Genomic DNA, 22,599 nt, shown 5'->3' with positions numbered 1-22,599 from the left:
TGTTGTGAAGCATAACAGCTTCTAGTCATACATTCTACCATGTTCTGGCAGATTTTGATATTTCTTATTGCTAAGGGACAATCCGAGAGTCATGAATTTAGATGTCAGTAGAGTGAGCCTATGTTGAAGAAATCCTTAAATTTTGTACTGTTTGTTTCCAAAAGCAATTCAAATTTAGGTTTGAACCTTGCCTGCAGTCTCGATATTGAGCTATTCTGATCAGAAACAAAATTCATAAATGTTAAAACTTAAATCATTCATACCAAGCTGGAGTTCAAAAGCCAAGATGTTTTATTTTAATGTATTTGAAATTTAACAAGAAACTTTAAATTTAATTCATGCTTGTTTTATTCTATACAACTTTACTCTGGAACGCAATAATTTAAAGTTAAAAGTGAATCAACAAATGATCGATCAGAACTAAGTTATTGGAACTAATCAAATATTTCGTCGACTTACATTTGACAGTAAATAAGACAGTCGTTTCTCATTTGGCAGAGAGCCTTAAGCATTTAAAATGAGGATGAACAATGCGGAATTAACGAAGCGAATAAATACTAATTGTCTTGAAAAATGAAGAATGTCAAGCAATTAATTCTGTTTTGTTGAAACTCCGAGCACCTTACAAAACATTGATCCAAGACCGCACCAGTTCATGTCTGTCATTTTTACCAATTAACTAAAAGAGTCTCACTTGAAACAATTATTTAACTAACCATCCGTAAATACTACTTAAAAACCAAAACTGACTGTGTAGGTTTAATGACTGTTCTTTTGTCTTCCGCTTGCAGCTCAATATAATGATTTAATATTTGCTCGAGGAGAAAAAACTTGCGTTGGCGGAGTTAATATTTTTAGCTAGTGACGCTGACGTAGTTTTAGCTAGAGACACTGAAGCGTCACTGGGTTTTCGACCGCTGATGAAATGCACTCCACTTTCTGTTTTACGTCCAGACTGGCAGAAATTGGCTTATCTGCAGCTCCTAAGATCTCCACCTCTCCCAATTTAATAAAATGAAATTAAAAACTGATTGAAATTGTCATTTTTAATTTTGGTTATATTATGTTCCCTCCATGTTCAACATTCCGTAGTACGAATACAGACATGTTCGTGTGGCATGTTCTGGCAACGGAAAAAACGTGGGTGAAGGGTGAATTCGTCCAGCGAAATAATTATCTACTCGGGTTTTCGTTTCACTGAATATAAACCACCACTTTACAAGCTTGTCAATGTCGGTTAACCGGGCGGCGGAGCCTTTCAGTAACCCAGAAGTCAAATTCAAAGTATTCAAACCAGACAGACTCGTGGAAACAAGTCAAGTTCATGTGGACCCCGGGCAAAGCATGCGAACGACCGCAACTCCAACTTGGAACTTTCCAGCCATAAACGTGGCGGTTTATTATTTCCGTGAGGTGGATGGAGGTCTACAACACCCATACGAAACCAACGCTTAGTGAAGATGTTTCTGTCACAGGTGGGAGGCTGAGCGGCAGGAAGTTTGCTTCGTTCTTCGCGATCCTTCAACCCATCTCTCCATGCGTAAGCGTAAATTTTTGGAAGAACAGCAGAAATGATTCGAGATCGTGACTTTTTATATTTGCCTACCAGATGCATTTGCTTTTATCGAGTAGAACATATTTGTTGTGACTAACCCTTTGCACTATCATTGCCGCTTTTCGATAATTAAGTGATAATAAATAGGAAGGAAACAATTGGTAATGACTACGGTGCGCTTTGAACATCACACATAATAGTTTCATCAATTACTTTCCGTTCTGGACAAAAATAGCTTTGGCCTCATTTCAGCTTGTATGGAATTGTTATGTCTGCATTTCTTACGACGGAAGTAAGTTCTTGTCACTCTCACTTGAACTCAGTTAGCAAAACGCTGCTGCCATTTTAGAAGGAAGGCATGGAGTGTCGCGTAACTAAGATGATACACCACGTATTGTGTCTGTACCTGCCGTGTGAATTTTTGCAAACATCAAAGGAGTTTTCGCATTTACTTTGCAATCCTGCGTCTAAACAGTTTGAAAGAGTAGTGAAGACCGAGAACTGTCGAACTTCAGTTTCTACAAAGTTGGTGTTTCTACTGCAGAGCCGTCTGATATCTTGACCCTACTTTTGTGAGTTGCGTCTTGAGTGTTCACACTACGTGAAGCGCTTAAAATTCACGCTTTCCAGTGATGACTATCAGTTTCATGCTTCAAGTTTGTAAAAAAGCACGGTAACTGATGTCCTCTTACAATGAATTGATATGGATGAATTACGGCAAATGCGAATCACTTTCTACTCTTAAATGAAACTGCTTGAAATGAAAGTGTAAGAGTATCCAAGGGCATTGCCAAATCGAGTTCGAATTGTGTCTGATGATACCGACATTGCGTTTATACTAACGTTATTATCAAGTATGAACCTCAAGTTGATATTTGTTCAGCATTTAACATTTAAAACCACTTCAAATTGGTGAGGCCAATACCAACTAACATCTGGTCGGCGGAGAGAAAATTTCCCACATTCACTGTGTTGTCGCTGTAACTATGTATTTCCCTTCTCATTTCTTTTATGACAGAAAACAAAGATTGCTATGGAAATATATGTAATTCTTCGGAACACATTATCTAACTAATTGTAACCACCAAAATAGGGTACGGGTCAACACACGCACACAAATACACTTCTGGGTTTGGGTGCATTCTCCAACCCAGAGGGTATGTTTATGACGCTCTTTGGGTTTTAATGGAATGTTGTTGTTTTGGGGCCAAATACAGTGTAGGTTACTGATTGTTCAAAGGCTGAAATGAGGTATGTTGCGTGTTAGTACGAAATAGGTTAAGTACCTGTTGGCTTCTGTTGATCTAAAGTGAGGGATGATAAATATATGTGCCTGGTAGGCTAATGGGATAAGAGGCGACAAGACTAACCTCGTTCGCAACATGTCCCGCCGTAGCCAGTTCTACAACTGCATCCACCACTTCGAGGGGTGCCACCGTTCCTACAGTTATCTCTGTTGCACGCTTGTGTTTGTCGTAATTCATAAGGACAGGTGCCTCCACAGGACGCGCCAATTGTCAAACCTCTTGTCCTTGACTGCATACCACTTGAACCACACTGATGCGAGCAAGAACCCCAACTGGTCCAACTACCGACCTGACAGTTAACCCTGGTGCAGGGTGGTATTCTTCGGCGACGTCTTCGTCTCCAGCAGCTTGTTAAAGTCATGAAGTAAAACAGAAGGAAAATTGAGAGGAGCGCACTCAGTTTCATCTTCGTTTCGCGTCTTTTCGCCACTCCTGAAACTTTTCCTTGTTACCTCTCCAAAATAGCGGTGAATTTTGAGTGGGTGAAATTTTCCAAAAGCTTACAAAACATCGATCGAAGACCGCAACTCTTCAAGTCTTTCATTTTAACCGAGTAAAACTACTTCTGTTGAGACTATTTTCATTGCATTGGTTGCTACGCTGAAACGATCGTGAGAAAACGGACATTGACCAATACAATCTGTGACCCCTCAAGCAAATACCGATATTACGTTGACCATAGGCTTTGGCGGCTTCCCCTACCGACGGAAATATATTCCTTTTATGAAAAATTGAGTAGTATTAATTTCGTATAATTCCAGTGCGCCCATTTGTATGACGCGGAAGTAGCTCCGAACTTCAACAAACAAAACGTTAGCCGGGAACCGTCACCCGTTTTGTATTTGCTTAGCAAGGCACTGAAGATGGCATCATAATTCAACAACCAAACTCTTCCACTTTTTTGGTCTCTGCAGTTACAATGTGTGGCATTAACTTGTTTATCAGCATTGTAATTCTACTTGGAAATATCTCGCATGGAAAGAATATCGAACAGAATCGTTTGCGGCTGAACCATTTAACAACCTGTACTTATGATTACGAGGTTTCTGTTCATACTGCTAGAGGCGCTCAATCCACCGCTAGTGATGGCTACCAGCTTTATGCTTTGGTAAGGTGCAGGTCATGAATTAGTGTTTTAAGCATAGATATATACAATCATATATTCGAAAACTTGATGATGTTACATTTCCATTTGTTCTGTTAGACTATGGTGTTTTTTTTTCCTTCCAATTTACGTCTTTTCATGGGTCAAATCTAGAGTCGTGATTGTTGTTTGTAGAGTGAGCCTATCTGGAAGAAACCATTAAGCCAGTTGCCGTCTGTTTGGTTATTAATATTTGTAAAATTAAATTTTGGCCTTGCTTCCAGACTTAATATTGGACACTCAGGTTTCGTTGGAGAAATGATTAAGGCTGTCTATGTTTTTCTATTGGCTGCTTCAGTGAATGTTTGGAAATTATCTGAGTGTCTGAAACAAAATTCATGAAGTTTAAAGCTTGAAACTTCACACGCAAACTGATGATCATTTTAATGTCTTTTTAAATTTGAATTTTTATTAACTATTCATGGCTGTTTTAGCTTTGTACAACTTAACGCTGGAACGCAACTACTGAAGTTAAAAGTAAATCAACGAATGATCGATTGAAAGTAATGAAAAATTCCGTCTGCTTCTATCTGAAAGGTACAAGACGGTCGACCCTTATCTAGCAAGGTGGCTTAAGCATTTCATTTTCTGAAAAAAAAAAAAAAAGCAAAGCCATTGTATTAAATTCCGTGTTATTAATTATAAGAAGATTGCCGATTATCGACAATTAAGTGACGGGCGAACCACTTGAACTAGCCATCGAACTTTAAAATTGAGGTCAATTTTGGTTATGAAGTGCGCTACTTGATAACCAAAATTGTTACCGTCAGTGTGGGTGATTTGATTATTCTTTGGTCTTCCGCTTGTAAATCAATATAACAACTTAACATTTTATGGATGAGAGGCCACTGAGACTTGTGGGGTTAATATTTTTACTTCCTGACTGTGATGTTAAATTAGGTATTCTAGACCACATATGAAAAGCGCTCTTTTCTGTTTGGCTAATCTGCGGCTTCTAAGGTCTTTGCCAGAATTGATTGAAATTGGAACTAAATTGGATCAAATTAGAATCGTGTCATTTTTCGCTGTCTTAGGTTTTCTCCATATATTTGGTTTATTGACTAAGCATGAGGTCATGATGGGCTGGATATTGGCCAGCGAAAGGAAAAATAAAAATTACAAGTGGTGGGTCTTCCTGACAAGGCTGATCGAGGGAAAAAATTATTCTTTTCTTTTTACCGATTATAAACCACCAGTTTAGTGACGTGCTTGTCCGACCGCGCGGTAAGGCACATTTAACCCACGGTGTTCAAAACTGACAAACTGGCGACGTAGGAACAAAGCGTCCTGATTTGTAATCACAGAACCGGGTTCTCGGGTATCTGATTACCTAGACAATTCTAGCTTGGAATGTTTTCACCCATCGTCGACGTGGGGTCTCCAACACCCATGGAGCAAAGCTTGATGAAGACCTCCGTCTCAGACGGAACGTTGAACGACAGAAAGTTTGTTTTGTATCTTGGCGTTCCTTCAGCCCGTCTGTCTATGTTGTATCTCTTTGAATCGTAGCATGGAGTTTACTGATGAAAAACGCATTACGCAGATTGGACCTTCTTATTTATTTATATATATATTTTTTAATGAGACACTTTCCGTTGACTATCCCTTCCTGAAACGATAATATATGGAAAGGAAAAATTAAAAAAATAAAATTAACGGGGCTTTTACCGTTCCGACAAAAGTAGCTTCAGTCCCACTTCAGCTTGTTTGAAATTACAATGCCTGCATTCACTACAACGGACGGAACGTCATTTCAAGCACTGAAACTTTGGTAATCGCCGTTATTATTTTGAAACAACTCAAAGGAAGGTTTTGAGTGTGGCGTACCTAGGAAAATCCGCGACGTTTTGTGTTTGTATCTACCTGCCATGGTCTGGGAAATCCTTCCTCGCTTGCTTTGTAATTCTGCTTGCGCGCAGTTTCCTAGAAAAGCTAACTACCTAAGCCAACCTAATCTGGGACAGAGCTTGTTGAAGCATGTGGAGTGTTCAATCCACGCCAGTGATGCTATCAGCTACATGCTTAATGATAGGGATAATTGATGTACTCTTTCTTGTGGTGCTGTCTATTGTGCTGTGCACGGTATTTCTAGCTTTTGAATTTGATGTTAAACTGATCCTGTGACCATTAAGGTGAAAACGAAAGAATATTCATTACCTGAAGCGCTTTTTATAATCCTATTCAACTGCTGAGTATGTGAATAATATTCGAACGTTTGACCATTTAAATGAAATCCACAGCTGGGCAGTTATCTTCGTCAATGGTCTATTTTTGCAGCGTTTTCTTCAAAATGAAAAATAGGAACTTGGTCTAGTTTTCAGTCCTGGTCGCTTTCGAGAGTTGAGGGATAAAAGAAGCGCTTTTGAAGTTTTTACTTTGCTGCTGCAACATTTCTCAAAATTCGGCTAAGGATATTGTTGCAAATTTTTTAAAAGGGGACTTATAAAACATGGGTATTTGAAAGTAAAGATATATTGGTTATGATTATGATGATAATTACTTTCACATAGCGCAAAATTTAATGCTCAAATTCGATTTACAATTTTTACTGGGGAAGACGTCGAGAGACGGAATAACAAAGCGCAGAATTTTAAATCGTAGCCGCATTTCTTTCCATGATATTTCTCAACCCACGCAAAAAGGTAAAAAGGGCAGACGATATGACCGGGATATTTTTACTTAAAAACGGCTGCCAATATCAGGAAAGAGGATGCAAATTTGCGGTTGTATAACTCGAACAAATTCCTAGTTTTACAATAGAAAGTGAATACAGACTTTATTGTGCAAAGTTTAAGTCCTTAGCGATTTGCTCAATTGAAAGCTCGTTGCCGAAGCATTACTGTTCAATACGGTGTTCGAAAACGGAATTATATTTCAGAAAAAGTTTAATTCATGATTATCGATTTACGCCGACCTTAATAAATTTCTCGCGATATCAATTCAAAGTACTTTTATTTGTTTGCTTTTTATAATTTGGTTGCAACAAAACTAACTGGCAAGCTAGGATTAAATCACCAACCGCATTAAATTGCCTTCACATCTTGAAATGTAAAGTAAAGACAACTGAAATCTTCCATGTCGTATCTAGGCATTGTAAATTTTATGAAATAATTCAACCCTGAGTGCGTTTTATAAAGCCCACATATATTGTAGTTCGGTTCAAAAAGCGGTTAATAAAATTGACTCGAAACCAACTATTTAAACCAACCAACCAACCAACCAGTCACTTTTTTTTTAATGAAAGAACGCTATACACCCGCACAATACTTTTAGACTCGCCGTGTTATTTCTGGCAAAGACCGCAAGTGTCAAGCTGTATTATTCAATCATCATGTCTGGGCCATATTTGAGCATATCGTACATTGAGTGCAAATGCTTCCCTGAATGTTTTCATGTCTTTTCTGTGCAGAAATTGTCAGTGACCCTCTATAAATAAGAGTTACACAACTCGGTATTCATGTCCAGCCATCCATTCACCCATTTTATTAATAACTTGAAGTAGCGTACTTTACTTTCCTTCTATCATTAACTTCAAATCTTGTGTCTTGTATAATATAGTATGAAGTTTCTTAGTTTGGTTTGAATGTAAATAACTGTTGTCAAAGGAAACCTCCAATTTGACAAGAAATTGACGTTAAATTGTTGGAAATGCTGTCTTAAAATTCTAAATATATTATTTTGAAAAGTGGAAATAGCATTGCGCTGTACTAAAATTAGATATGATTATTGCCAATTTTCGGTTTTAAACTTCCAGCGCGCCGCCGTTTTGGATTTTATGACGTCATACGTTTGCTGCTATTGTCAGGAAACGGAAGTTCTTTTGTGTGACAAAAAATCCAAAATGGTGGCGCCCGAGAAGAGGTGATAATCAAATCCTGTTTTGCTCGACTCGGAAAAACAACCGAAGGGTCCTGTGTCTGTCAGTCTGTCTCGCTTTCTTACGGCGAAGTTGTTTTGTGTAGGCATTTTAATTTTATGAAGTACTTGTTATCTTGAATACCATTTAAAAGTTATCTCTTTGACACGGCGAATGATGCACAACGTTGCTACATCTCCCAAGTCAGACTTTTATTCCGTTATATTTGTATTCAAGAGTGCCATAAAAAAAATAGAACCGTTGTTAAATAAAGTTTTGACAAAACCTGTATGTTTTTCCCTCAGGTTGACATCACTCCCACGTCACGTGACTACGGTGGTTTGGAGCCTGTGCGTCTTATCAAGCTTGACGTCAGAGAACCCCGCTTAAGACGTGTGCATTATGGGCGCGTTCTTTCTAATCATCCTGTCAATGAAGAGTTTGAAGAGAAGCTGTCGAAGCCTTTTTACTTCCGGCAGGAAGAGCATGGTGCCGTAACAGACGTGCTATTTCCAAAGACTTCGGAATCACCGGAAATCGCTGCTTTCAAAAAGGGTAAAAGCAACATTGTTATTGTAGAAATTTCAAACTGTCTTTTCAGCTCAGCTTCGATTTTTCCGATGGAAGTCTTATTAGGCAAAGTCTCGAGATAGAGTGTTATTGACCACTTCGGTTTATTCAATGCGCCGATCAAGTGAAACCCCGAACATTCATCGGTCTTACCCCGGGCATTGGACTAGGTGCATGCCCCCCCCCCTTCCCCCGAGGGGGGGAGTTTGATATTTTCTTCAGGGGAAGGGTGGACATTTGAATCAGATTTATAGTCTAGGGGGACTTCTCGCGTTTTTGTTTCCTAGTTTATGGCTATTTAGGAGTTTTAAATGACATAATTTTGCCTTCGTGAGTGAATTACTCACGCAAAAGGCTCTTCAAAGGATTGTTGAATGTTTGTTTAATATATCTCTGCCTACAAGCATGGAAAGCTATTGAGTGAAGCCGAAAGTATTTTTTTTTTTTGGGGGGGGGGGGGGGTTCTGAAATTTGGGCACTGGAAGGTAGGGTATTTGAAGAGGTTCTTGGTCCAGAGGACTGGGAGTTTTATAGCCTATGAACAGACTCCCTAGTGGGGTATAAGGCGGAGAGAGTATCAGAAACCGGCACGAAGAGCAAGAAAGTGAGGGAGGCTTTCAACCTTCTTTTGATGCCGCCATTCAACGATACCAGGTTCTGGTATCATGATGTAATTGCTTAGATACGTGATTGTTGATAGCTTTGCAAAGAGCACATTGAATTATTTGAGTGTCACAGTGTACATTTGCATAGTTTTTCGATGAAGCTGGAGCTTCTTGCTTGCAGTCGGTTTGGAGGGGCGAAATTCGAGCGAATCCTTTTTTCCTCTTATCCCTAGGCTTACAAAATGAGCGGAAGGTATGCCTACAGTCTGTAGCTAAAAAGCAAGCTGTTTTTAGAATTTTTACTGACTGGTTTCAGCGAGAGTTTTATCTTCAGGTTGCTTCCTCGGATACTAAAAGAAATTTACGGTTCCAACGGCTAATATAAAGTGCTGAATACGAGTGTCCCAAGCGCCAAGCTTGACGAGTTTGAGACAGTTCCGAATAACATAACAATGATGATGATGATCATGATGATGATGATGACGATGATAATGATGATAATGATTATGATTATCAGCATCATCATCGTCATGATCAAAATGATTCGTCCTCGCTGTATTTCGCCAATGAATGATATTATCGACAAAAATTACTGACATTACGACTCAATCGAGCGGAATGATTGGCATATAAGTACCTTGTTGACTTATTACTCACAGGTTGATTACCAGGAGACGGAACAGGGGCATCAAAGGAATGTCCACAGGCTCCCTCCCTTTCTTTTTCACCCCACACCGAGCTCGGCTCGTTAATCGTGCCAATTTTTGTCTTCGCCCTATGCGTCACTTGGGAGCCTTTTCACTGGCAAGGAGTTTGAACAAGCCAATTTTAAAAACTTTAAATGCTCAGGAGGGGGAGGGGGTATGCCGAAGTTTTGAATGGACCAGCGCATAACGTCACGATAAATTCTGAACTATGATGTATTTTATGTAGGTATACCAGTTTCCTTCATTAGACAACCAACGACTAATAGCTAAGGTTGACCATGGCTTCCGTTAAAAGTTATCTAGCAGTGAGAGCAATGAAGAACGAAAACAACTTAGCTTGTAAATTTCCAGTTTTGCGTGCATAAAATTGAAGCCAAAGCTAAAACTTCCTTCACGGGAGCACTTTGGAAAACTTCCTTTGGATTTTCTTTTCCTTTTTTAACACCAAATCAACTAAGCCCGCGAAAACGTACCAGGGAAATTTTGTCAATTGACGATTTACGAGGAAAGCGTGTGCTGGTTTGAGCAAAGCATCATAATAGCCAATTCATTTTGTTTGTTATCTGGTGGCAGGCATCGCGGGGTCATTTCAGCTTAACTTGAAGGACATCCATAGATCCAACACCTATGAAGTCGAAGAACACGATGACTCTGGCGTCTTTCGAACAAAATACAATGTCCTCTCCGCTAACGATACACACGCTCATCTCCATCGGACGTGGACAAACCATGACTACCAACAATTTGCAGATGGAACGCCTGCGAAAGCTAGACACAAGGTACAGTCTGAGCACAGCGCTAACGTTTATTTAAAAGATGGAAAAGTCGAACAAGTTCAGCGCTCAACAAAAGCATTCTTTAGGCCTGCCAATGGTCATCCGAGAGCGGACAATTTTAAAGGCTTTCAAAATGAAGAGCAAGATATCGAGATGTCCACCAGTGGCTACAGTAGATTAACGTTACGATCCTGTTCAGACCGTGGGCAAAGACGTTCCAAGCGCTCCACTGTGGAAGAAGAACATCTAAAAACAGAGCAATCACTCATAAGTGACAGTCTCCCATTCACAGACACCGAGAAGATACAGTGGTCGAAGTTGGGTGGAGAGAAGAAGGAGACGACGAGGCCTCTTTATGAGGTACTACGTTGTTTTACTGACAAGAGTATGAAGGAACGCGACATTGGTGATTGTTCCAATGAGTTGCACCGCATGGTTCGAGATGATCAAGGAATCTTTCGTACAATCGCAAGACTGGTTCAGGACCGCAGTCACCAAAACTTGACGTCGTGGGCAGTGTATGTCGCTGTCCTTGCCGGACACGGCAAGTACGAAGCTCAGAAAGCCTTAGCGGGAGCCGTGAAGGGAGAGTACCCAAGACCCCTAAGCAAGGAAGAATATGAAGATTTGTTGGTTGGTATTTTCTACCTACCGGAAGGACCACTTCACTCAGAGCTTTTTGATGCCCTTGCAGAGCTGATGACGAAAGAGGAAAAAGGCGATGAAGTGACAGCTACTGCTATGCTGGTCTTAGCTGGTCTTGCCGAAAGAGCGAAGAAAGCTGGTTATAATGAAACGCTTTGTGACACTGTTGCGGAGATGGTTCACAGCAGATACAGAAACAAGTCAACTCTTTACCATCCTGATAGCGAAGATCACGAGATGCAGTTACGGGACCACATCTGGGCGTTCGGAAATCTTGGGCACCATTCCGGACTTCCAGTTATCGTGGAACACATTGATCACGATAATTCTGGTATCCGATCAGCGGTGATTTCAGCCATGCGCAAGCTTCCCCCAGAGCAAACCAACCAATACCTGATGCGCGCTCTTTACGCGGATGAACAAAGTGATGTAAAAGCTGCAGTCGTTAACATCTTCGTAGAGCGTCACCAGCATCTAAGTAATTCGGTGGTCAAAGGTCTGGAGCATGCGTTATGGGACGCTCCAGAAAGCGAGACTTTGGATTCATCAATAAACGAGTTTCTAGAAAACCATGGTGACCACCCCAAAGCAGTTTATCTTCGAAAGAAACGTAGCGTAATTCATCGTCGCAAGCGTGCGCTATTTCCGTTCCTTCGTCCAAGAGAGTTTGCTCTTGGTCCTTCCAAGCGTTGGGTAAAAACGTACGGTGGTAAATGGGTCGGTGCAGAATCAGTGATACAGTACGTGAACCAAGTCAAGCTAAGAATTGGCATCTTTGGTGGGAAGTTTCAGGTGAATCTAGACAACTATGCTCACGTTCGAGCTCACATTCTCAAGTTTAATTTTGATGTCGTTAGAGGTAAAGCGGCTTTTAAAGCGTCGGCTAGTTTTAAGAATGACTTTCCCAAAGATCTCATTCACGCTATTGCAGACGCCGGAGATGATTTGCTGAAACAGTTCGATAGTATCACAAGCGTAATTGCCGAACAAATTAACAGATTTAAGAACAAGCTAGCTGGCTACCTACCGTTATACATTGACAAATTTGTAGACTTTGTCAACAAACTTGTTGAGTTTGTCCAGAACCTTGTCCAGCCTCTTCGGCCGATCAACCTAATTGGCAAGGTTATCAAGTTTGCCAAAGATGTGCTGAACCGAGTGAAGAATTGGAAATGGCTCATTGACAGGATCAAGAAAATCCAGCAGACTCTTGGAAGGCTGACCGTTGTGGATGATATCTTTAAAAAAGTGATTGGAGCCCTGGACAAAATACTCAATGTTGTTGCCAGCATAACCAAGTTCTTACCCCACGATCTTCCTGGAAACTTCAACATCAAGAACCTTCTGGAAATTCTTCGTTCTGTGTCCACAGATCTCCACCTCGACAAGATCAAAGATTACTTCAACTCGTTAGGTGCTACCATGCCTGGTGGATTTCGTTTGCAGCTTCCGTTCAAGTTCACAATCCACTTCTCGTTTTCACTGGAATCTTTTCAACTAGTCACCTTGAAACTTCTGCGGTTTGCAAACCGTTTCTTGGACATGTCTTCGCTGCTGGATTTTCTGGAAGGAATCCGACTTCCCAGATTGCAGCTACCAGACATGAACTCGCGTTTTCCACCTTTTCAAGGAAGTGGCTTTAACTTCGGTCTTCGTTTCAACTGGAGAATCAGCTTGAAGTTTAATTTGGATCTAAAATCTCCCAACTTCCAGCACTTCCTCTCCATTTTTAGAAAGGTAGGCGACTTTCTCAAGCAATTTAGACTCCCGAATTTTGACCTCGAAAAGTTCTTCCAAGAAATACTGCCTGGTAACAGCTTGGACCTGAGGGACTTGTTCAAGGGACTCTTGGGCAGCAGTCACAACACAAATTCTACAAATCCGGCTGAAATCCTCCAAGAATTCTTAGGGAATCTTATTAATTTCCTTGACTCTCAATTTGTAAACGTGACAGCCATCAGTGATATTACAGATTTCTTTCAAGAACTTGGACCCGCAGTGGAGCAGTTTGCTCGGCAGAACGTAGAGCGGATTTGCGGCGTATATAAACTGGCTTTGAACTCCTCTCAGGAATTTAAAGAGTTTGGAGAAAACGTTGAGAAGGAATGGATCCAGGTTCTTCAAGTGGTCGAGAATACAGCGCAAAATGCACTCACGGAACTACTTAACTTCACAATTCTTGTAGACAATTTAATAGACGAAGTTGAACGCAACTTTTCAGCGGCAACAAAAGGGTTCGCATCTGACGCTCTACAAGAACTTACTGGTAAACTGAAACATATCCAGGATCTGGCAGACGACATCGTGGACTTTGCTAACGGAACCGCGTCGAAGGTAGATGGAGTTTGTAACAAAGCCGCGGATTTTTCTGCGGATGTTATCGACAACGTTCAAGAGAAAGCTCGTGAAGCTCTCGTCGAACTGGCGTCTTTTATTGGGCCTGTGGCATCGAGGATTAAAACAGTCGGAGCGGAATTGCAGTCTGCTGTCACGAAAGTCGAAACATGGTACGAGGAAAATCTAGCGGCTCGAGTTGGCAAGATATCTCGCGTCGCCCAAATCATATCCGATTTTCTATCAATTCTAAACACTAAAAAAGGATTTCTCAAAACTGTTCGAGATATAGCAACTCGCATCAATGATGTCCTGAAGCATCTACAAAATCTTCCTGTTTACGCGAACAAAGCAAGGAAAGCAGCAGATGATGTCATCAATTTTTCGAACAGAGCTGGAAATTACAGAAGTGAAATTCAGAAGCTGGATTTAAGAAAGCAGTTCGGGATTGACTTTGATCAACGCGTACGAGATGTCTGTAACGAGTTTAAAACGATTGCATCTGAAACACTCCACAAATTTGGAGGCTACAACGTTGTGGAAGAAGTCAACAACTTTTTCAACAAAGAAGCAGATAAATTTATTGGGAAAGCGGTCTCGAAGTTTAGAAGAATTAAAGATCCTATCATCGAGATACAGGCAGAATTGCGAGATATCAAATCGATGGTGCGTGAGGTGATGACAGTTTTAAGAGAGCTAAAGCCTTTCACAAACAATTTTTCGCCTATACTCGAGACGGCTGGAAAGTTACCCGATTGTCAGCAAATCAAGGAAATATTCCTTGAAAGCACAACTCCATGCGTCCGCAAAGCACTATTGGTTGGAAAATATGTCGTTAATCAGTACAAGGACTTCAAGAAGGAGGTCAAAGTCCTTTATGACATGGTACCGGATACTTGGAAGAACTTCAAGATACAGAAATGCATCAAGGGCGGAACGTGCATTTCTAAAGCGTTTATCGATCAAGGAAAAACCATCAAAGAAAAAGCTGATGTCCTCAAGGATACGTTCGAGGAAGCGAGTGGTTATTCAGACATGCTTCAGACATGTGAGCAAGGGGTAGACAATATCACAGCCGTTGTTGACATTGTCAAGCTACTTATTGAACAAGTTCGAAATTTTTCCCTCAAAGACGATGTTCAAAGAGTGAAGGCGGTATTCCAAAAGATCACTGGCCGGGCACCGGATGGGAATGCACAAAGTTCAGGAGGTGGAGTTCAAAAAAGGTCGATAAGGGATGTGAAAGAGCGCATCGAGAGAATTGTTGATTACATACAAAAGGCGAAAGAAGTCAAAGAAAAATTGGAAGGTTTGCTTGAAAATACGTTTAAAGCAATGCGAAATGTTTACGATGATGCCGTCCTAGAACATGTTCAAGCTCTTGAAGACGTGCGTTCCAAACTCAAATTATCTTATGATTTATGGCAGAAGACAAAAAACATCAACCACGTCCTACAGGCTTTGGACACCATTACACAGAGTGCTTCGCAATATGCTGACAAGTTAACAGACGTGACTAAATCATTTTCCAACCCGATTGTCGACCTCCTTTCGGAGACTGGAGAGCTCAGTGACGTGGTGAAGCCATATCTGGACAAGTATGTTTCTAAGTTCACAGAAGCCGTTAACAAAGTTAACGGGTTTTTGGACAAAGTCACTGACTTTCTAAACAAGCTTCAGCTGCGTCAGCGAGGTCTCGACTTGAGGGATTACAAGCCGTGGCAGGAAATACCTTACTGCTCTGAAGACGTTTGTCTAAGATCTATTAGGCGATCATCGTCACTTTATCGGAAGACCATTTTCACGTGGAAGTTCCCACATCTGGATGATCTCTCTTCCATGAAAAAGAGCGGGCGCTGGCTGATACCGGGTCTTTTTGATGATTACAAGGTAGAAGGAATCTCAAAGCTTTCTTCTGGCGAAGTGATTCTTGGCATGCATGGTGTTTCAAGCAACAAAGGTAAAGCATCGCTACTAGTGGTTACTAACTTTGCGAATGGTGTTAGGAAGATCATTCAACTTGGAAGTCAAGGAAGTCCATTTTCAGTGAAAATAGGAGGTGTTGCTGTGGCTCGTGATTTTATTTGGATTAGTGACAGTGAATCGAACAAAATTCACTCAGTTAGAAAATCTGGAGTAACTGGCACTTTCTCAGTAGCCACACCATCTTGGGTGGGGATCTCAAAGACCGCTTCTGTTGAAGGCACTGCAACGTCCGTTTCATATGATGAGCTAACCAATGTTCTGTGGGTAACAGACGGGAAAGGTGGCAAGGCATATGGTTATAAGGTGTCTGTCAATGGAGATCTTGCATCTTCTGGGTTAGCGCCTGACAGAGTCATCCACATTGGAATGAATGCCCAAGGCATGACTATTGTGAGGCAGTTTGGTGGCGAGTTTGCCTGCATTTCAAAGTGCGCAATGATTGCTGGTTTTCAATGCAAACTTGAGTTTCATGCCTTGATTGGTGATCAAACGGGAGAAAACACTTTAGAAAGAGTAGTCCGAACTCCGTCTGGCTTAGAATCGGTCACCAGTGTGGACAGTGAGGTGATAGCAGTTGCTTTCTCGAGTGGAACGTACGCGGAGAAGGAAAATATAGAGCTGATGGGTGGTGATTTCGAAGACAGATACTTTTATATGAGATTACCAATTCTGAATACGACTTTTGGAATCGAAGAAAACTGCTTGTTTTTCTCAGTGATGAATGATTATGTTTTGCGACCACGAAGGTTGTTTCCATTTGGCGATATGCTTTGTGGGTCTACTCGCAAGCGAAGTACCTATCAACTGCTCTTAGAATCCGACGTGTACTCCGATCAACTTGAAAAAGAGCATAGAAAAAACCGGATGCGAAGAGAAGTCTCAGACCCAGGATCTTGCATGACTTTGTTCCGAGGGAATGTAAGAAGGGGGTATCAGAGATTCTTTCCTGAGTACTCGCAAGTTATAATAGTGTTTGGTATACCAGTGAGGCTCTTTGCAGGGGCTGGTGGTTACTACAGTGTGGATTATCAAGGGCAGGTGTGTATGCGAGACAAGACTTTTAGACTGGGTCTCATTCCAGGGGCGTGGGTCTCTGTCTATGCTGGTGCCTCGCTCTCAATTTTTATCGTTGAAGCTGGGATAACCATCGAAGCAAGACTTCTGGAGACTTACTTTGTACCAGAGCTACGAATCAAGATAAACAAGTGGCCACTGAAAGCTTGTATCGAGCTTAAGGTTCGAATGACACCACTTCGTATTCGAGTTTGGTTATGGTATCGATTCCGTCTATGCATTCGAATCAAGTGCAAGCTGTTTGGTTGCAGTATAAGGATCAGGTGGTGTTCAAAAAAGACGCTTGCAGAGTGGTGGTGGTCCGCCAAAACGATCGATAGGACACTGTTTACTACCTGTCAACAGAATGTTGACAGAACGCCTCCAACTGCCGGATCATGCACAGCACGACAAGCTGCTGACACGAAGTATTTTATCCAATGGCATGGGTTTCACGAAGATACCAAAATCAACAGCTATCATGTCAGAATCGGATCTATTCAGGGCTCTGGTGATGATTTTTCTACCTGGGTTGGACCATCTTTAAGTCTTGTAGTCAACGAACTTCCAATCATGCATAATAGAGATGTGTACGTCAGCGTACTAGCTACAAATGACGGCGGAATGGACAGTCCTATGGTGAACTGTCCTAAGTTTGTTGCCAGGCGTAAAGGGCCGCAGATTCGCTATGTCTACGATGGTGTAACCGAAACAAAAGATGTTGATTACCAATGGGATACATACTCTCTAGGAATGAATTTTGACTTCAGAAGCGATCCACAGGACATTGTGGCCGTAAAATGGGGTGTATCCTCGACTTCCAAATGTACCCTTGATGAAAGGGAAGCAGACGTTGTCCCAATGACACCTCTTGGGGATTCGTTTTCTATCCAGACCTCTGGCCTTGATTTAAAACATGGCCACAAGTACTTCACTCGACTGTATGCGATGGACTCATTGGGATTTAAAGCGGTAATGTGTAGCGATGGTGTCTTGATTGACACAACACCACCTCTTCCCGGGCATTTTCAAGACGGTGCTGGAGAATGGGATGTAGATTATCTTCCATCGGTAAGGCGTGTCCGTGGAAAGTTCTCTCGCTTTAGTGATCCTGAGAGCCCAATTGTGAATTATGAGTGGAAGATTGTGAAAGATGCCACCGGCGAAGATGTCACACCGTTTGTCAGAATACCCCTCAGCCAGCAGACACCCCTTATGGGTGGTCTCTCTCTTCAGAATGGCTTTCCGTACAAGCTTGTCCTTCTCGGGACTAACGCAGCAGGGCTTCAAACACTGATTGAGACAAATGGATTTATACCAGATAGTACACCGCCGACGTGTGAGGGAAAGGTTATTGATGTCACGGATGAAACAGACGTAACTGATGTAGACTTTGTGAGAGACTTGAGCAATATTCAAGCCAAATGGAAATGCGCAGACCAGGAAAGTGGCATTGATGTACCGCTTGTTGGTGTGGGGACGTATCCTGGTGGTGACGATGTGAGGCCCTTTGAAATGCTGTCATTTTTAACACACAACGTTAGCGAGGATGGAATGGTCTTCGTTAGTTTTACTGACATAAACATTCAACCAAGAGTTAGATACCACGTAACAGTCAAGGTGATAAATGGGGCCAACCTGAAGAGAACTATCACCTCTGATGGCATCCTGATTGACACAACCCCTCCGACGGTTGCTGTTCAGTACATTAAGGACGGCGTAGAAGGAAAAGACAAGAACTTTACTAGCGAAAGGTTTACTTTTAGCGCACACTGGGAGCAGGCCTTTGCTGACGCGGAAAGCGGGTTGGTGGAATACCGAGTTGCTCTTGGAACTAAACCTGGCATGGCAGATATTCAAGGATTCAAGAGCGTGGGCTCCCAAACGAGCGCAACAATGTCAGGTCTGTTGTTAAGCAGTGGTCAGCGCTACTTTGTGTCTGTAATGGGATGTAATGGAGTTGGAATGTGTACTTTTGGAAGTAGCAATGGTGCTATTGTGGACTTTGTACCTCCTCACCCTGGAAAAGTTGTGACAGGATTAACGGGCCCTCCAGTGTTGTATCAGTGGATAACTAAGTCAGTGTGGGCGCGGTGGAATTGGTGTTTGGCGGATGAGAAGAGAGTCTCTGGGCCACTTAATAACACACAATGTAATAACGACAGCTTCTATGACATTCACAGTGGCGTAGCTGGCTTTGGAATTTCTGTGACCTCTCTTATGACTGACAATCTCATGGCACCATACAAGATGGCCGGGAAAGTGCGATCTACTGGTCGGAATATTGACTTGAAAGATGGAGTTTATTCAGTAGTTATCGAGGCAAAAGATCGAGCGGGAGTTATTGGCCGTGGTCTGTCAAATACGTTCATTGTGGACAGCACCCCACCTGTTATAACGTATGTCCAACATGGACATTTGGGTGAGACACAAGAACATGTTAACGCCCCCGTTACAACTTTCAAAGCATACTTCGAAATTGAAGATGATCTTTCTAAGGTTGCGTCCTACAAAATTGGTGTGGGGAGTTACGCCGGTGCTGATGACGTCTTGAAGTTTCGCATTGTTTCGTTAAGCCAGCCAGTGTCTTCGTTGCGCGCTAACTGGACAGCATCCCAAACAACACCCTTGGAAAACAATCGACGTTATTTCATCACAATATGGGCGATCAACAAAGCGGGCCTTTTTACCATCAAATCTTCTACACCCTTACTTTCTGACTCAGAAGCTCCTAAGAACGGAATCGTTTTGGATGGATGGGGCTTGACAGATGCTAAATACCAAAGTTACTCTACTCTCTATCGGGCACATTGGTACGGATTTAGGGATTTCTCAGGAATCGAAACTGTTTACCTTGGTTTATCCAGCAAGCCAAAGTCGACCGGCTGTGATGTCAAAAAAGAAGAAATTGTTGCATCCAATACGGAATATCACGTCTTATCTGGGTTAAACTTGACCTCAGGTCAAACATATTACGCTTGCGTCAAGTTGGTTGATAGGGCTGGAAATTTTGCATTCTTCCAGTCCAATGGCGTGTTGGTTGATTCAACACCTCCGCGTTCAGGCTCGGTAACAGACGGAAGACCAGGCGAAAAACTTGACGTTCAGATCGAAAGTTCAGTTCTTCGGGCTTCGTGGGTCAACTTTACTGAGCAAGAGACGAAAATTGTTTCCTATCAGCTGGCATTTGGAACTTCTCCTGGTGGTCAAGATGCTCAAGAATTGACAGACGTTGGGCTCGTAAACACCGCCGCGAGTTCAAGGCTTAAGATCTCAGAACTGACCAGCGGGAAGCGCTATTATGCAACTGTAATTGCCTATAATGTTCTTGGCATGCCTAGCGTTACGGTTTCTTCTAACGGTGTCCTGGTTGATTTTACCCCTCCAGTGTTTGTGATTCCAGTTCGTGATGGCAGTGATCTCAACCAAGACCTCAGCTCCACGTTAGGAGGTTCCCTGTCCGCAGCGTGGCGTTGTACTGATCCAGACACATCTCTTGCTTCCGTTGAGATTGCTTTTGGTCTGCAGCCTGGTGAAACAGACGTTATGAATTTTACGACGGTGCCAGTTGATCACACTTCCTTTACAATCGGACGTAATCTTCGGCTGGGGTTTCGCTATTTTGCAACCGTGCGATGCACTAACAAAGTTGGCCTAAAATCAGTGGCTTTTTCAGATGGTGTTGTTTTCGACAATACACCACCAAATGTAGTTTATGTACAGGATGGCGACTACCAAAGTTCTACCAGAAACGTGACTGTCAAGTTCAAATTCGTTGATGCAGAAAGTGCTGTGCAGCAGTATAGAGTAAAAGTTTGGGGAAGACGTGCTTCAAGCTCTCTGGTTGATGTTTATGGATCCTTTGCTTTCAAAAGCAGTGTCACCACGGTAACATTACAGCTCACAAAAGAATTAACTAGTGGAGAAGGTTACTATGTCAATGTTACAGGGGTGAACGGTGTAAGCTTGGAGACCACAGTTCAGTCTGATGGATTTATTGTTGACACTACCCCTCCAATATGTTCGCCCGTCTGGGATGGAAAAGGTGATTATCTGCATGATGTTAAATACGCTCCAAGCTCCAGCAAACGAACTATTTCTTGGGTGTGTTTTGATGGCGAATCTCCTATTGTTGGGTATCGTTTTTCAGTGAAAAACATGCGTACAAATGACTACGTTATTCCTTTCTACGCTTTAAAGACCCTCGTGAACTCTTCAGGATCGGCAATCATTACAGGCGGAGGTCGTATTTTGGCAAACTACGAAGAAGGGCAAAGTTACACAGTTGGTATTGAGGCTCTCAACTCTGTTGGGCTCAAAACAGTGAACTGGACAAATGGTGTTGTCATCGACAGCACACCACCTGTTGTAAATAATCTGAAGCTATCATATGATCCCAAAAACGATTCTCTGAAAGCTGAATGGACAGTTCGGGATGACCAGAGTGGATTAAAGTCAGTGACCTGGGGATTAGGCACTACACCAGATAACAACGACATCAAAAACTTCACCAATGTTTCGCTGTTGACGACCAGCATATTGGTTTCTAATGTTCCCTTGAAATTAGGAAAGACATACTATTTGAGACTGTTTGCTGTAAATAATGCTGGTTTATCAAGTACGACGTCTTCAAATGGGGTTGTTATCGACCGTACAGTGCCAACACCTGGGTATGTGTCTGCTCAACATGTTTTCCCACCGAACTATGACAGAAACAAGAACGAGGTGCCCGGTTCCATCTTCGTGGTGGCCTGGACAGGGTTCACAGACCCCGAAAGTGGCATTAAGCGAACCAGTTGGGCTGTGGGAGCTGATCCTCAGGTGCTCAAACAAAATGGCGACGATTTCTACAGTGAGGTTGTAGCCGACGATTCAGTGGGTGGAGTTGTAATAGAAAACCAAACTCTCATTGGAAACGAAACTTACTTTGTTTGTGTACGAGCTACAAATGGCGCTGGACTTTATAGAACAGATTGCTCCCCCGGATTATTCATCCTACTTGGAAAGTTTACTGCTGGTGTGGTTAGCGATGGCCCGGTGACATCTCAAAAAGATATTGACTTCCAACTCGACAACAAAGCAATATGGGCACATTGGAATGGTTTTAAAGATCCGATCTTTGGTATCTCGCGATATTATTGGTGCATCAGGGATCAGCCGCCCAATCCATCAGGACAAGACTTATGTAAATGGCCATTCGTTGAGGTACACCATTTAGGAACATCGTCTAATCGTTTTCATAATCTGACACTCGAATATGGAAAGAAATATTACGTTACAGTGAGAGCTCAAAACAACAGAGGCGAAAATGTCAGTTCATCTTCTGATGGTGTTGTCGTCGATCGTACTCCCCCAGTCGGAAAAGCAGTCCACATCGCTCCTGCAACTGGAAAAGAAACGTTGTACCTAACCTCCACATCTGCTCCTGTAGTTACGTGGTCAATGGACGATGCCGAAAGTGGTATGAATCACTTCCTTGTTGGTGTCGGAAGCTTTCCGTTCCAAGACGATCTTCTCGCCGTCCAAAGAGTTGACAGCCTTAGTCGTTCTCTGGACTTGGACCTAAAGAATTTCACACTCCGTGAAGGACTGACATTTTACGTGACCGTGACTGGTGTCAACATGCTTGGTTTGGAGACCACTCTGACGTCACGACAAGTAGTGGTGGACTGGACTCCACCAATGGCAGGTGACGTAGCGGATGGGAACCTCACTTCTCCCGAAAGTGAGGAGTTTATCGATGTCGACTATCAGAGTGATACAGAAGTGCTATCGGCTCACTGGAGTGGCTTTGAAGACGCAGAGAGCGGAGTCGTGGAATATCAGTGGTGTATTGGTAAAGCTCAGGGTAAGTGATGTTTTTCTTTCTTTTTTATGGTACAAAGGTGAAGTCATAATAAGGACCTCCCCGAAAACCACCTAAGAGGGAGGAGTTTGTTTTCTATTTAAGTATTCAGTATTATCATCATTATCATTATCCGGTGCATAATTGCATAACGCTGCTACTGACTTTCTTTTGTCTTATGTATTTTGTCTGCTTTTTTGAAGCGGTTTTTTAAAC

At 42.2% G+C, this 22,599-nt stretch overlaps 2 protein-coding genes across 4 annotated transcripts in view; one reads left to right on the top strand and one right to left on the bottom strand.

The window, feature by feature from the left end:
• Positions 1 to 3,238, bottom strand: part of LOC146467413 (uncharacterized) — a 40,105-nt gene extending 36,867 nt beyond the window's left edge. The window contains exon 1 of the mRNA XM_085125882.1: positions 2,926 to 3,238. Within this exon, the coding sequence (XP_084982008.1) occupies positions 2,926 to 3,223 (298 nt within the window). The 5' untranslated portion in view covers positions 3,224 to 3,238. The remainder of the gene's footprint in view (positions 1 to 2,925) is intronic.
• Positions 1 to 22,599, top strand: part of LOC146467412 (uncharacterized) — a 59,304-nt gene that overhangs the window by 16,594 nt on the left and 20,111 nt on the right. For 2 of the 3 annotated variants that reach the window (XM_085125876.1, XM_085125877.1), the window contains exons 2-3: positions 8,168 to 8,417; positions 10,318 to 22,386. In XM_085125876.1, the coding sequence (XP_084982002.1) occupies positions 8,168 to 8,417; positions 10,318 to 22,386 (12,319 nt within the window). Of the gene's footprint in view, positions 1 to 3,766; positions 3,971 to 8,167; positions 8,418 to 10,317; positions 22,387 to 22,599 lie in introns of those variants that run through there. The other variant, XM_085125878.1, reaches the window with a different exon arrangement.

This window comes from Pavona decussata, unplaced genomic scaffold, assembly GCF_977016875.1.
Source record: "Pavona decussata unplaced genomic scaffold, jaPavDecu1.1 SCAFFOLD_136, whole genome shotgun sequence".
NCBI lineage: Eukaryota > Metazoa > Cnidaria > Anthozoa > Scleractinia > Agariciidae > Pavona > Pavona decussata.
This window is presented reverse-complemented; position numbering and strand designations above follow the sequence as displayed.